Source organism: Schistocerca nitens, chromosome 4, assembly GCF_023898315.1.
Source record: "Schistocerca nitens isolate TAMUIC-IGC-003100 chromosome 4, iqSchNite1.1, whole genome shotgun sequence".
NCBI lineage: Eukaryota > Metazoa > Arthropoda > Insecta > Orthoptera > Acrididae > Schistocerca > Schistocerca nitens.
The window spans coordinates 262,817,963-262,833,243 of record NC_064617.1 but is presented as its reverse complement, the minus strand read 5'-3'; the positions used below and the strand labels follow the sequence as shown (position 1 = coordinate 262,833,243).

The window sequence follows — 15,281 nt, the reverse complement described above, 5'->3', positions numbered from 1 at the left end:
TCCCCCTAAGGTAAGTCTTTCTCCTCCCGGGATTGGAATGACTCCTTACCCTCTCCCTTAAAACCCACATTCTTTCATCTTTCCCTCTCCTTCCCTCTTTCCTGACGAAGCAACTGTTGGTTGCGAAAGCTTGAATTTTGTGTGTATGTTTGTTTGTGTGTCTATTGACATGCCAGTGCTTTCGTTTGGTAAGTCATATCCTCTATCGACACACAATTGGTATTTGCGGATGGATATGTGTGTGTGTGTGCGAGTGTATACCTGTCCTTTTTTCCCCCTAAGGTAAGTCTTTCCGCTCCCGGGATTGGAATGACTCCTTACCCTCTCCCTTAAAACCCACATCCTTTCGTCTTTCCCTCTCCTTCCCTCTTTCCTGATGAGGCAACAGTTTGTTGCGAAAGCTTGAATTTCGTGAGTAAAAACAAAGATGATGTGACTTACCGAACGAAAACACTGGCAGGTCGATAGACACACAAACAAACACAAACACAAACACACACACAAAATTCAAGCTTTCGCAACAAACTGTTGCCTTATCAGGAAAGAGGGAAGGAGAGGGAAAGACGAAAGGATGTGGGTTTTAAGGGAGAGGGTAAGGAGTCATTCCAATCCCGGGAGCGGAAAGACTTACCTTAGGGGGAAAAAAGGACAGGTATACACTCGCACACACACACACATATCCATCGACACATATACAGACACAAGCAGACATGTTTAAAGACAAAGAGTTTGGGCAGAGATGTCAGTCGAGGCGGAAGTGCAGAGGCAAAGATGTTGTTGAATGACAGGTGGTGTGAGTGGCGGCAACTTGAAATTAGCGGAGATTGAGGCCTGGTGGGTAACGGGAAGAGAGGATATATTGAAGAGCAAGTTCCCATCTCCGGAGTTCGGATAGGTTGGTGTTGGTGGGAAGTATCCTGATAACCCGGACGGTGTAACACTGTGCCAAGATGTGCTGGCCGTGCACCAAGGCATGTTTAGCCACAAACCCAATCATCCCGGCCGCCCCATTGTAGCTGGTTACCAAGCCGCCACAGAATGTATCTCTGCCTACGTAGATCAACACCTTCAACCCATTACATGCAGTCTCCCATCCTTCATCAAAGACACCAACCACTTTTTCGAACGCCTGGAATCCTTACCCAATCTGTTACCCCCGGAAACAATCCTTGTAACCATTGATGCCACTTCCTTATACACAAATATTCCGCACGTCCAGGGCCTCGCTGCGATGGAGCACTTCCTTTCACGCCGATCACCTGCCACCCTACCTAAAACCTCTTTCCTCATCACCTTAGCCAGCTTCATCCTGACCCAAAACTTCTTCACTTTTGAAGGCCAGACATACCAACAATTAAAGGGAACAGCCATGGGTACCAGGATGGCCCCCTCATACGCCAACCTATTCATGGGTCGCTTAGAGGAAGCCTTCTTGGTTACCCAGGCCTGCCAACCCAAAGTTTGGTACAGATTTATTGATGACATCTTCATGATCTGGACTCACAGTGAAGAAGAACTTCAGAATTTCCTCTCCAACCTCAACTCCTTTGGTTCCATCAGATTCACCTGGTCCTACTCCAAATTCCATGCCACTTTCCTTGACGTTGACCTCCACCTGTCCAATGGCCAGCTTCACACGTCCGTCCACATCAAACCCACCAACAAGCAACAGTACCTCCATTATGACAGCTGCCACCCATTCCACATCAAACAGTCCCTTCCCTACAGCCTAGGTCTTCGTGGCAAACGAATCTGCTCCAGTCCGGAATCCCTGAACCATTACACCAACAACCTGACAACAGCTTTCGCATCTCGCAACTACCCTCCCAACCTGGTACAGAAGCAAATAACCAGAGCCACTTCCTCATCCCCTCAAACCCAGAAACCCCCACAGAAGAACCACAAAAGTGCCCCACTTGTGACAGGATACTTTCCGGGACTGGACCAGACTCTGAATGTGGCTCTCCAGCAGGGATACGACTTCCTCAAATCCTGCCCTGAAATGAGATCCATCCCACATGAAATCCTCCCCACTCCACCAAGAGTGTCTTTCCGCCGTTCACCTAACCTTCGTAACCTGTTAGTTCATCCCTATGAAATCCCCAAACCACCTTCCCTACCCTCTGGCTCCTATCCTTGTAACCGCCCCCGGTGTAAAACCTGTCCCATGCACCCTCCCACCACCACCTACTCCAGTCCTGTAACCCGGAAGGTGTACACGATCAAAGGCAGAGCCACGTGTGAAAGCACCCACGTGATTTACCAACTGACCTGCCTACACTGTGATGCATTCTATGTGGGAATGACCAGCTACAAACTGTCCATTCGCATGAATGGACACAGGCAGACAGTGTTTGTTGGTAATGAGGATCACCCTGTGGCTAAACATGACTTGGTGCACGGCCAGCACATCTTGGCACAGTGTTACACCGTCCGGGTTATCTGGATACTTCCCACCAACACCAACCTATCCGAACTCCGGAGATGGGAACTTGCTCTTCAATATATCCTCTCTTCCCGTTACCCACCAGGCCTCAATCTCCGCTAATTTCAAGTTGCCGCCACTCATACCTCACCTGTCATTCAACATCATCTTTGCCTCTTCACGTCCGCCTCGACTGACATCTCTGCCCAAACTCTTTGTCTTTAAATATGTCTGCTTGTGTCTGTATATGTGTGGATGGATATGTGTGTGTGTGTGTGTGCGCGCGAGTGTATACCTGTCCTTTTTTCCCCCTAAGGTAAGTCTTTCCGCTCCCGGGATTGGAATGACTCCTTACCCCCCCCCCCCCCCCCTTAAAACCCACATCCTTTCGTCTTTCCCTCTCCTTCCCTCTTTCCTGATGAGGCAACAGTTTGTTGCGAAAGCTTGAATTTTGTGTGTGTGTTTGTGTGTCTATCGACCTGCCAACGCTTTCGTTCGGTAAGTCACATCATCTTTGTTTATATATATATATATATATGAGTCATTTATGTCTGTGTGACATGTTGATTAATCTGGTATCCTATGGTCTAGGGAGAGAAAATAAATACTATGTGAAAAACTATCACTAAGTTGGCAGAGATAATGTAAAAAGACTTCATAAATTGATAGCAAAAAATAACGTTGCAGTGAATGCTTCGCAGCACATTAGCAGGTGATCTGGATCCTGTTTCCAAATGCCTGCACCTCAGAACTGTCATCAGCACTTCACTACCTTGTTGGCGTGAATGTGATTTCTCCTTGTTACCTCATGCTTCTCATAAAGAAACCAGCATCTGTGCTGAAGTTTAGTGTTATACAGTAAATTATATGAAGCATGGGAAAGAATGATTTTACAGCAATGCAGGTGGTTTCTGTCATTTTCTGGGCAAATTTCTAGCCTAGGCAATCAATCTCATTTAGATTTCAGTACTGCTGGTTATCCTCAGGGACATCACAGATCTTACTCAGTGACCATCATTAACATCTGACCAATACAAGCAACCAGAAAATGATGAATTAATTTTACCTGAGTTCTGTTGTTGTAGATATTTCACAAACTTTTCTGTTCTTTTCTTTGTATAAGACAGTACACACTCATATGATGTGCATGGAGAATAATTAAAATTCTTGCAGCAAGTGTGAGGGGCCCCTTTACAAATATGACTAACAGGAGATATTGAATGGATGCAAATGGCAGCACGAATCATTACAGGTTTGTCTGACCCATGGCAGAGAGTCATGAAGAGGCTGAAATAACTTAACTGTGCGATGTTATAAGATAGATGCAAACTGTTCTGCAAAAACCTACTTAAAAAGTTTCTAGGACCAACTTTAAGTAATGATTATAGGAATATATTACAATCCCCTGCATATCACTCTCATGGGGATTGTGAAGACAAGATTAAAGTAATTACAGCATGAATACAGCCATTTAAGCAATTATTCTTCCTGTTCTCCATATGCGAATAGAACACGTGAAAGCCACTAATAAATGGTGCAATGCGATGTACTCTCTGCCATATAATTCACAGTGGTTTACAGACTATAAAAGTAGATCTACGGTAGCCGTTTCAGCATTATTTAAATTCATACACAGAATCACTGCAGTCTTGTGTTGTTGTGTGATGCACACAAAATTACATTTTGCATCCCACATCAGTGTAATTGGCACATCAACATAGTTCACTTTCACTTTGATGCAGAGTTTTATAACTATCTGATACACAGGCAGTTCATCAATAACCATAAACTGATGCACACAGAGGATGAACAATTTTCGTAACACTGTATGTAAGTAAAGAAGCAATTACAGGTTTATATGGTATCCTAACTAATAATTAGAGTTTTACACTCAACGGATTTTTCAATAGTCTTCCAAAAGCTTCCCATTCTGTTCCCAACAGTATATTAAAAATTGTTTTTGCAGAGTATTTTAATGCAAAAGCATACTACTCCACGTAAGTGTGTGAGGAAGCAGATTTAAGTGACATGCAGTTCTAACTAATTGCTTTCATACTAAGTTTTAACAAATTAATGGTTAAAAGATTCCTGCATATATAATTTTCACATTGTATGTAACAATGAGTCACTGATGTAAATGTCATAACATTTTATGTACCACATCTCTCAGCGTTACAAATAAATATTTACATCAATAATATGTTAAATGTTCTCAGGTCAATAAACTCTACTCTGTTCTAACACCTTTAAAACAATATTTATTATGTCTCAAGCCAGTATAAAACAAGTTATGAATATACAAGGGAAGTTCTGGCAGAATATAAACACTTCTGGAGTAAAGGCGATCAGTCACGAACTGCAGAAGCACTGAGTCACCTATAAGCACACGCAAAACAGAGAGAACTTGCTATCTTTTGAAATAAATCTTTGTGAAATATGAGTACAAATACACACACAAAACATGTAATGTAATAATTAAAATATTCCCCAGTCGGAGCACAACAGCAAAATTTTAAAACTATAATAGTTTAACACACGAACAGCTTTGTATGCACTTCTCCTTTTTAAACTTATTATTTTCTGTCTATTACACTTTTTGGTTAGTTTACTGTTACATTTTTTATTTTTCACTAGCTTAGCACTCTGTGTTTCTCTTGTTCTCTTGCATAGGCTGTATGACATGCAATTTTTTTATTTGATTGAATTTTTATGTTGTTCACAAACTGCAACACCTTCTAAGCTTTTCATGCTAATTAAAGCCATACAAGCATGGTGTTTTCCAAACATGCTTCTGACCAAAAAGCAATTATGGTAGCTGGAGTCCAAGGTTTTTGTTAATCATATCTTTAGCATTCTTTTGGAGATAATTCCATTGCAACTTTCATCCCTTAACAAATATTTATATCTAAACAAGAAGTGAAATACCAATTCTGAAAATTTAGCTTTAGTTTTTTTTTTATGTAAAGAAATATTTTCTTAAAAATTTTCATTCCCAATTGCACTACCTTAGGGGTTGAGTTTCCAGAAAAACATTTTTTTAAATTTCTAATTGAGAAGTCAAATACCAGTGTCATAGGTGTAACCTTAAAATCCTTTTGTAATTACTTATTTTCAAAAAAACTTTCACCACTGTTTTACCCCCTTAGTGGTTAAATCTCCAAAATGCTGAAATACATATTTTTTATTTTCTGACTGAGAAACCAAATCCCAGTTTTTGTAGTTCTATCTTCAAATTTCCCTTAGCAGCAACAGACTTTCAAAAAACCTTTCATCCCCTTTTTCACCCCCTTAGGAGGGGAATTTTGGACAATCCCTTCTTAAACGATGCCAATAGTGTCATATCCAAATTTTGAGTTTCTATCCTTAGCAGTTTGGGCTGGGCAGAGTGAGTCAGTGAATCAATCTAACTCTATTTATCCCCTCAGCGATTGTATTTCCAAAACCAGTGACATACATACGTTTTATTTCTAACAGAAAAGTCAAATACAAATTTTCATTGATTTACCTTCAAAAATGAAATTTTCCCATAATAACTTTTATACACTGTTTAACCTCCCAAAGTTTTAAAAATGATTTCATAATAAAATATTTTCGTAAAAAATCTCATCCCCTATTTCACCCCCTTAGGGTTGGAATGTAGAAAAATCCCTCCCACACCTTCTACAAATTTCAAGTTTCTATGCTTAGTGGGCACTGATGAGAGGCAAAGTTAGTTCTCTTTGCTGATGATACAAGTATAGTAATCACACCTGACAAACAAGAATTAACTGATGAAATTGTCAATACTGTCTTTCAGAAAATTACTAAGTGGTTCCTTGTAAACGGACTCTCACTGAATTTTGATAAGACACAGTACATACAGTTCCGTACAGTGAATGGTATGACGCCATTAATAAATATAGACCTTAATCAGAAGCATATAGCTAAGGTAGAATATTGCAAATTTTTAGGTGTGTCCATTGATGAGAGATTAAATTGGAAGAAACACATTGATGATCTGCTGAAACGTTTGAGTTCAGCTACTTATGCAATAAGGGTCATTGCAAATTTTGGTGATAAACATCTTAGTAAATTAGCTTACTACGCCTATTTTCACTCATTGCTTTCATATGGCATCATATTTTGGGGTAATTCATCACTGAGGAATAAAGTATTTATTGCACAAAAGCGTGTAATCAGAATAATAGCTGGAGTCCACCCAAGATCATCCTGCAGACATTTATTTAAGGATCTAGGGATATTCACAGTAGCTTCTCAGTATATATACTCTCTTATGAAATTTGTTATTAACAACCAAACCCAATTCAAAAGTAATAGCAGTGTGCATAACTACAATACTAGGAGAAAGGATGATCTTCACTATTCAAGATTAAATCTAACTTTGGCACAGAAAGGGGCGAATTATACTGGCACTAAAGTCTTTGGTCACTTACCAAATAGTATCAAAAGTCTTGACAGATAACCAACAAGTATTTAAGAAGAAATTAAAAGAATTTCTGAATGACAACTCCTTCTACTCCATAGAGGAATTTTTAGATATAAATTAAGAAAAAAAACAAAAAAAAAAAAAATTAAAAAATAAAAATAAAAAATAAAGAAAAACAAAAAACACAATAAAATAAAGTTGTTATATTAACTTAAGTATGTTGTTAAATTAACCTAATTATGTCATGTATTGGAAAATTCAACTCGTTCCACATCATTACGAAATATCGTATTCATGATCCATGGAACTAGTATTAATCTAATCTAATCTAATCAGTCAGTCAGTCAGTCAGGACACTGCCTTTTATACATAGAGACTAATTTTTAAAGCTACAGAGTGCTGGCACTAATTATCATGCGCTGTGTAAGCCTTAAAAATTTTCATTCCCTATTGCATTATGGGTTGAGTTTCCAGTTTCTTTCATGTGTACCCATTGATGATTCAAAACTTCTGCTTTTCAGTGAGTGGTCCCTTTACTCGTTAAGTATTTAAAAAGTAACTTATTATACATGTGTCACTCAATCGCTGACAGTCCCCTTCTGACTTCAAGTAACCTTGTATTCTGTGACCCTGTGAAAGTCTTTGATTGTGTGAATTATGAAAGTCTGTTTGCCTAACTGAAGTGTTGTGGTACCCCTCTTGCATGGGTGTAGTCCTACTTGCACAACAGAGAGCAGAGGGTCACATTCACGGACTGTATTACAGACATGAAACTAACCTCTCAATGAGGAAAAATAACATGTGAAGTGCCACAAGGGGGGATATTTAACTCATTTGTTTTTAATCCACTTCAGGAATATTCCAATTACTGGATTTTCCATTGTTTAATTTCTTTAAAAGGCAGTTCAAAAACTGTAATTTTGGTGATGACACAAGTATACTAATCAATATCCCACACTCAATCTCAAAAGCACAATTCAGATGGTAACTGAACACAGCTACAAGTGGTTCACAGATAACAATTTCCACGTCTAAATCTTGCAAGCACTAATTTCCAGCTAGCAATGATGATTTGTTGGCAACAGAAGTAGACATTAAAGATCATACACTACTTAAATGATATTCATAGTTTAAAATTCCTTGGGGGACCAGATGGATAGCAGCAGATAAACTCAACAAGAGGCTCAGTTCAGTGTCTTATGCCCCTAGAAGCATATCTCATTATGCTGACCTAAAGACAAGAATTTTAGTTTACTAGCATATTTTCTCTCTGTTGTCTTATGGAATTATCTTCTGAGATAGTGCACCTAAAGTAAATAAAGTGTTTGTTCAGCAGTAAGAATATTATGAAGTTGATACCTGTACATCTTCATGAGTAGTTTTAATCTATCCATTTACTTTATCTTATAAATAACTGGTTACTTCCATTGTTATAGAAGCCTTTTAAAGGATCTTTGCCGAAAAACAAAAATTGGTAAAAGTGAACTTAAGGTGTACTATGGGGTTTCTGTTGCAAGCTGTTGTTGGCAACTGCTGGCACAATGAATGATGGGAAGAGAACACGACAAATTGTGAGTCAATTGTCAGTAGACAATCAGAATGATCGTTTAAATTCCTACAGTTTGTAAATAAAGTTAGCTGGTATTCCCTTCTGTTGGTTTACAATTTAACCACATAGGCAGAATTTTTGGCATAATCAGCAATAAGACATAAAACTAGATTACTGCAATGACAAACATTATACCTCAGGTTATGCTACATTCAGTCTATTACAGTGACCATATTTGTATCGTGGAATTCATTGGCTTCGCCAGCTCCCAACCAACTTGGCACCTTCCAACCAAATCTACGTCTCGCGCTACATGATCGGTCAGTTAGCACATTTAGTTTTCTCCTACTCTCCATATCAGACACAAATCAATTTGCATACTCTGCCAAAAGAAATCATTAGATCCAGCTACTCTCATTGGCTTCTGTATACTATCATCCGATTCGCTACAACTGACAGAAACAAACTGCCAACGGCGGCATGCAGCGGAAGAGTCTGGTACACTGTAAGTGCACTCAAGTTTAAAAATCAGTTTCTGCTAAAGTGTAATTTACACCATGACAACAAACGCAAGGCAAAAAAATGTATTTTATGTGGACTCTGTCTCTTTGTCTAGAGTTCAAAAGGGAGTTGTGTACTCCAACAACCTCCCATCCAACAAAGTAAGACATTGGGATTCCCTATGAAGTCAAAAGAAAATTAAAAACATATTTCATTAGCTGCTCCTTCTACAATTTATACAGAAAACAGGTTAAGTTTATATTATTTCCTTCTTTCTTGTCAATGTACACCTCGAGTCATTCTACAGCCCTTAAGGTTCTCTTCCTCGGTGAGATGCAGGAAACATGATGGGCAGGTAGGTATATGAGTGAATAAACATTAGTAGTAGTATTTCCAAATTCCACCACACGGAAACGCTGCTGAATCCAATGCCACATTATGTATTTGATAACACTTACTGGCACAGTCCTGGTTAACACCACTACAGCAAGGCCAAGCCATTCCATAAGTGACAAAGTATTGCTTTCAGGCAGACATATTCATGTAATTTCATATTTTTATTCAAGGTGTTAAACGGGTTACACTGTAGAGAAAGCTATAAGGTTATGGCTGTCAACTTATACTCACCTGGTGTTATGAAATGCACCACATTATAGCTATGCTAAAAGATGTTCAGAGCTCACAGTGATACAGGAGTTGGGGGAGTGGTGGACTACCACTGGAAAACAAAAACCACATGAGAGAACATAATTTACCATTAAGAAGAGTTGCTATGTGGGAGCAACACTTTGCATAGCAATGGAACTTTAGGTATGAAATACCAAACATACTTTCAGTCTACAACAGAGACCATTCTAAGTGTAATTAGCTACATAGTTTTCAAATAATTGTGTCCGTTCAAACTAGAGCAGTTGTTACCACTGTAAATGGCCGAAATTGTCATAGTGGGTTTTATAAATAAGTAGGCCATGTCCTCTAAAATATGTCTGAAATGGAAACACTTTCATGTATGTTTGTCTTCCTCCTCCTGACACTGTGCCTAGTAGTCTCCAGTCGCTGAACACCTCACCAGACAGCACTCTTCTTTCCCCCACCCATACCCTGCCATCCCTCCCCCTTTCCCACCCCATTACAGATTGCTATTCACGTGAAAGCAGTCATATGTGTGTGTGCGTGTGTGTGTGAAAGGTATGCTTGCTTGTGTGAATGTGTGTGTTTTTTTTTCCTGAAGAAAGCTTTGGTTGAAAGCTATAATGTGTAACAGCCTTTCTGTTATGCCTGTCTGCAACTCAATGGGTCATTTTTATGGTGAACTGAAATATATAACTTCTTAAAATGTTTCTGCTAATGCAGATTGCCCACAAAGTTCTTCAAACTTTTTCTTTACTCCTGCAGGCCATCATTCAGCATTTCCTCCCCTTGTAGTCTTCTCAGATTCACCTTATCCTTCACTTGGTTTCTCCATCTTCTTCTATCAGTTTTCTTCCATATTCTGTCCATTCTAGAGCCCTTCTTTGTAGTCTCTTTTCCCATTCTTTTAATGTGCCAAAATCATTTCAGCCTGTTTCTCTGCATAGTTTCTTTCATAGGATTGATCTGAAGTGTGTTACGTATTGTTCCATTTTTTATCCTGTCCCTTCTCGTCTTGCCAAGGATCCTTAGTAGAAAGCACATCTCTGTTACTTGTATTCTACAATCTTTCTTTGTCCAGGTCCAACATTCTGACCCATGGGTCAAAACAGGTGACAATACGATCTGTAAAGTAATCAAAATAAAATCCTCCTGGTCATAACTGAACAGGGTAGGGAACTTAATACATAGTCAGTGGAGCACAAAATCAGTGTTATAAGTCAATTATTTCAATCAGCCTCCATCGTTGAGAAATATCCATTATACATAAAAATCTCCTTTATCTCATGAGTAATAATAATGCATTCACATATATATGCATACATGTTTTCGCATTCCATCTTAGATTTTCCATAGACAAATTTAGTTTCTATGTAGGGCTTAAGATTGATTTTGCAAATTGGTAGTAATGTTTAAATTACATAATATTACTCACACAATTACCCTCTCAAAGCCAACAATAATATATGCTGTGTTCAAAGCTAATTGCTTGCTATTATATGGTGATTACTTCATGTATTGCTTCACTCGGTAGTAATGTTATTTCATCACGGCATGTGGAGCAGGACATGCATTTTAGTAATGATCTTTCTGTATTACATTCAGTTGTCCAGACCTATGCAAATGCATATAATGTCAAAATTAAAGATGGAGTGGAAATAACCAGACTATGGAATGACAACAGATAATGTAACATAAGATAGAGGAAAGTATTTTTCTCCCTCTGAACCACCAAGACTGGAATACACTATAAAAATTATTCTATATAATGACACGAAATAAAAATAAATGTGGAGGCCTATTAGACTAAAATTATTCAGTGTAAAAAATTTCAATGCTCAATCACACGATTTTCCAGTTTTACCTAGTCCAATTTACAGTTATTGAATGCTCATGTAATGAACTCTAAACCAGAACTACATAACGTATATAAAAAAGTTAGGCCTAGTAATATGGAGTGTTGTTAATTTAGTTAAACAAAATTTACAACAGTCCACTACATCCACATTTCACGATGTTTCAATATCTGGCAAAACAATAAAAAATAATGGACAGAAAAAGTTGCAAGATTCAATTGCAGTGATAATTGTGACCAACAGTGCTTTATTACAATCTATTCTATTTATATCATTTCATAAACTTTATGTATGGTTGTCACACACAAATAATCTGAAAATAAGTAAGTGCACACAAATTGAAATTTTATTCATCTCTTCTTCCATGTAAATTTTTTCCTAGCCTTTTCTTGGCCAGGTTTCTTCCTTTCACGACGCCTGTAGTCCCTTGTTAACAGTCCAGCTAAACGCATTTTTTCTAGCATTTCTTCGTCTACAAAACTGCGTAACCCCCATGCTATGCCCCACCTTATTGCTCCTGCCTGTCCAGAAGGTCCTCCTCCAGTTACAACAGCTTCTACGTCCACTTTATTAAGCATTCCAGTGAAAATAAGGGGGAAAAGAAGCTGTTCGCGTTCTTGGGTCAGTCTGAAATAATTAATATCGCAACCATTCACCTGAAACTTCCCTTCACCTGGATATCTTATCGTGACTTCACCTCTTGCAGATTTGCGTAAGCACTGTTTAACAGTTACAAACTGCTTTCCATCTTCACCTAATTCGGGTTTCGGTATTTCATAATTCCTTGTCTGCATTATCAATGGTTTTCGATACTGGAAAATAAAGTCCTTTTTTAGAAACGAGTATGGATGTTTTAATAGTCTATCCATTGCAAGTAATAAACTGTTATATTCTGTGTCGTGTAAACGTTCAACAAGCAATTTTTCTAGGCTCTCTTTCGGCAGCCACTCTGTTCCTGTAACGTCCAAAGCTTGATCACTTTCTGGTTTAAGATGTTTACGTATCATCCTGTCCTCGTGTTTATTCAAGTAACCCAGATTGCTTACAATATCGTGGAGCAAACCAAAATAATTTGGCTTTCCAGTATAGAACAGAAAGTGATAGGGGCGCCCAGTTTCGTCAAACTCCGCTGCTTTTTTCTGAGGAAAAACTTCTTCTGGAGGTTTCATAATGGGTCTTGCTTTTCGGTCGAATAATCCTGATGGAAATAGATACTGAATAGCATTATCAATGTCCTCTTGTGTAAATGTATCCGGATCTTCGCCCATCATGTTAGCCAAATGCCGTTTACCTAATTTAAATTCGTGTTCTTGTTGTTTCATGAACTCATCATGTTTTCGAGCCCTTTCCAAGTATGCTTTCATAGCTTTGCTGATTTTTTCTTTCTTTTGTATATCTGGAGAACCAGTTGCACTTAATGTTTTCATGTCTGTACTATATAATGATGCGCTGCTCACGCTATAAATTTTAACACAACATACACATTCCTGCTTGACATAAATAGGCACGATTCCATGCCACAATCTACGTAAAGCCGATGCTTGGCGCACTACAAACGGATTCATGTTTTCACTGACAAAAGTTTTGTATGTTTTTTTGTTAAATGGAAGCACTTGAAGATCTCACACCACTAAACCGCAGCATACTACACTGGGAACACATTATCTTTTTTCTGCACATGCATTCAAATATTTACGATTACCGCCGTACTCACAGTAACATCCGTATAACAAACATCTTAACCCGTTTTTGCCTGAGAAGTTAAATCGAAAACAAGGGTACCAGTAGATAATACACTCACCTTCGTCTTTATCGAAGTAAAATATTTACGTCAAGAATGATCGAATTTCCAGAGATCTTTTGCGTGCGATCAGTGTAGTTGTAGCTGTGTAGCACCTGTCAAGTGAAGGCGTTCAGTTGACATGTGTATTCTGTTGTTGCGAACGTGTAGCAAATGTATAACTTTACCGATCCGTCACTGTTACCAGATGTTTCCTGCAATGCAATATGCAGTGAAGGTTATGAAGTAACTAATTTAACATCATCAGATGCTCAGGAAATGCGAAGAGGCTTTATGGTTTATAATGCTGTAAAACCGCCGGTTGAAATAACTTTGCAATTTATATGCAAAATTAATTTGAGTCATATTTGTATCTGGCCGACAGTCGGCAATCAAAAGTCGTGTGGGTTTGAAATAGAGATAAAAGACAGCTATGGAAAAGGAGTCGATGAATTTGTTACAACAGGAAAGCGCAGCTTCGGAGTAGAACCTGGCATTGTGTTTTTTAGAAGGGACTGTCGTGATAATGAATTATCGGTTCCTGCGCAGTTTGTTAAACATCCTTTGATAAACAAACAGAACGCACTTTCCAATTCAGACTGCTTGAAAATCAAGATCTATAAAACGTATAACTCAAGTCTTGCAGCATTGGGACGCATTGAAGTGTGGGGAACGGTCAGCAGTTCGTGTAGTCAGTCAACAAAAGAAACAGTCAGGAAATTATATAGCAAACGGACAGACAGGAAACTTACTGAAATTTCAGGAAGTTGTGTGAATGTGTGCAAAATACAAAGTGAAAAACATCACGCAGTCCCTGCAGACGCAAGTGGATTAATCATACCAGACGATTTTAAGGACGCAATTACGTTAGATATAATGAGTGTTCCAATGATTTTACCAAGCGGAAAAGTTGTGGATCAAAGCACACTAGAAAAGCATGAAATGCATGAAGCCAGATGGGGCCGCCCACCAAGTGACCCTTTCACTGGTAAACTGTTTTCAAATAACAGTCATCCAGTTTTAGCTCCAGCATTAAAAGCAAGAATTGACAAATTTCTTATAGATAATGCACATTGCCAGGAACTATTTACAGTAGCTCGTACCAGTGGAAGACGGGAGACACACAGTTTAAGTCAAAGTGCATGTGCAGTTACTAATAAGGACACTGTTGCAGTTCCAGCAATCAACACTACTGCTGTTTATTTACCAACCAGTTCTAATGATGCCACCTTTAAGGTCTGTTCTGAAAAATCTGATAGCAGCAAACATGATAAAACTGATAGGCCTACCAACAACAGATCTATCACCATTTGCAGTGAAAATTTTTTAAAAACACAAAAAAATAATGAGGAGGGACAGAAGGAGGGGGAAGGAAAAAGAAGTGTGTCATTTGATGAGATTTTGGAATCAAAATTAAATGTAGCTGTGAAGTTAGCATTAGCGAATCGTCCATCATTTGTAAATTGTGATAAGCCTGCGAAACATACAAAAACTGCATGCAGTGATTGTGATGGAAACCAGCTTCTATACATTTTGTCTTGTAAGCATTTGTTTTGCAGGCACTGTCTTTTTAAAAAAGCAGCACAAAAAACTATGATATGTTCTGTTTGCAAATTTCATTATACACATACTGATCCATGCAGATATCATGTAACATGAACTGTTTATTTTGTTATTAAATTTGTATTCATGAATTACAGCATTTGTTTTTTGCCAGTATGATGATAATTTAACCTTTGATATTTTACTTGAATCTCGAGGTAAGTGACGTTTAATGTTTAATGTGTAGTTGTGTAATAGATTATATCTAAAAACAAAGATGATCTGACTCACCAAACGAAAGTGCTGGCAGGTCGATAGACACACAAACATACACACAATTTTGTGTGTGTATGTTTGTGTTTCGTTTGTTTGTGTTTGTTTGTGTGTGTATCGACCTGCCAGCACTTTCGTTTGGTAAGTCACATCATCTTTGTTTGTAGATATATTTTTCCCACGTGGAATGTTTCCCTCTATTATATTCATATGTGTAATAGATTATGCGGAATTAAATATCTACTACTTGGTTGAAAGTACACAAATTGCATAACTGTGTAAATGGTGTTAAGATTTGT

General features: G+C 38.2%; 3 protein-coding genes across 7 annotated transcripts in view; 1 reads left to right on the top strand and 2 right to left on the bottom strand.

Annotated features, from left to right (window-relative positions):
• The window catches only part of LOC126253533 (golgin subfamily A member 6-like protein 22), a 98,001-nt gene extending 84,619 nt beyond the window's left edge, over positions 1–13,382 (bottom strand). The window contains exons 1-4 of one of the 5 annotated variants that reach the window (XM_049954918.1): positions 13,189–13,382; positions 10,967–11,146; positions 10,342–10,656; positions 9,529–9,619 (exon numbers count right to left, since the gene is read on the bottom strand). The gene's annotated coding sequence lies outside the window, so the exon portion shown is untranslated. Of the gene's footprint in view, positions 1–9,528; positions 9,620–10,341; positions 10,835–10,966; positions 11,147–13,188 lie in introns of those variants that run through there. The other 4 variants (XM_049954919.1, XM_049954917.1, XM_049954920.1 and 1 more) reach the window with 4 other exon arrangements.
• Positions 11,601–13,160, bottom strand: LOC126253532 (28S ribosomal protein S9, mitochondrial). The gene has a single exon (XM_049954915.1). The coding sequence runs from the start codon at positions 12,950–12,952 to the stop codon at positions 11,738–11,740; it is 1,215 nt and encodes a 404-aa protein (XP_049810872.1). The 5' UTR covers positions 12,953–13,160; the 3' UTR covers positions 11,601–11,737.
• On the top strand, positions 13,194–14,861 carry LOC126253531 (RING finger protein 37). The gene has a single exon (XM_049954914.1). The coding sequence runs from the start codon at positions 13,342–13,344 to the stop codon at positions 14,824–14,826; it is 1,485 nt and encodes a 494-aa protein (XP_049810871.1). The 5' UTR covers positions 13,194–13,341; the 3' UTR covers positions 14,827–14,861.
• Positions 14,862–15,281: the final 420 nt, after the last annotated feature.

Bases quoted from the DNA above. Each gene is read 5' to 3' on its own strand.
- LOC126253531 (XM_049954914.1), top strand. From the start codon at position 13,342: ATGTATAACTTTACCGATCCGTCACTGTTACCAGATGTTTCCTGCAAT.
- LOC126253532 (XM_049954915.1), bottom strand. From the start codon at position 12,952: ATGAATCCGTTTGTAGTGCGCCAAGCATCGGCTTTACGTAGATTGTGG.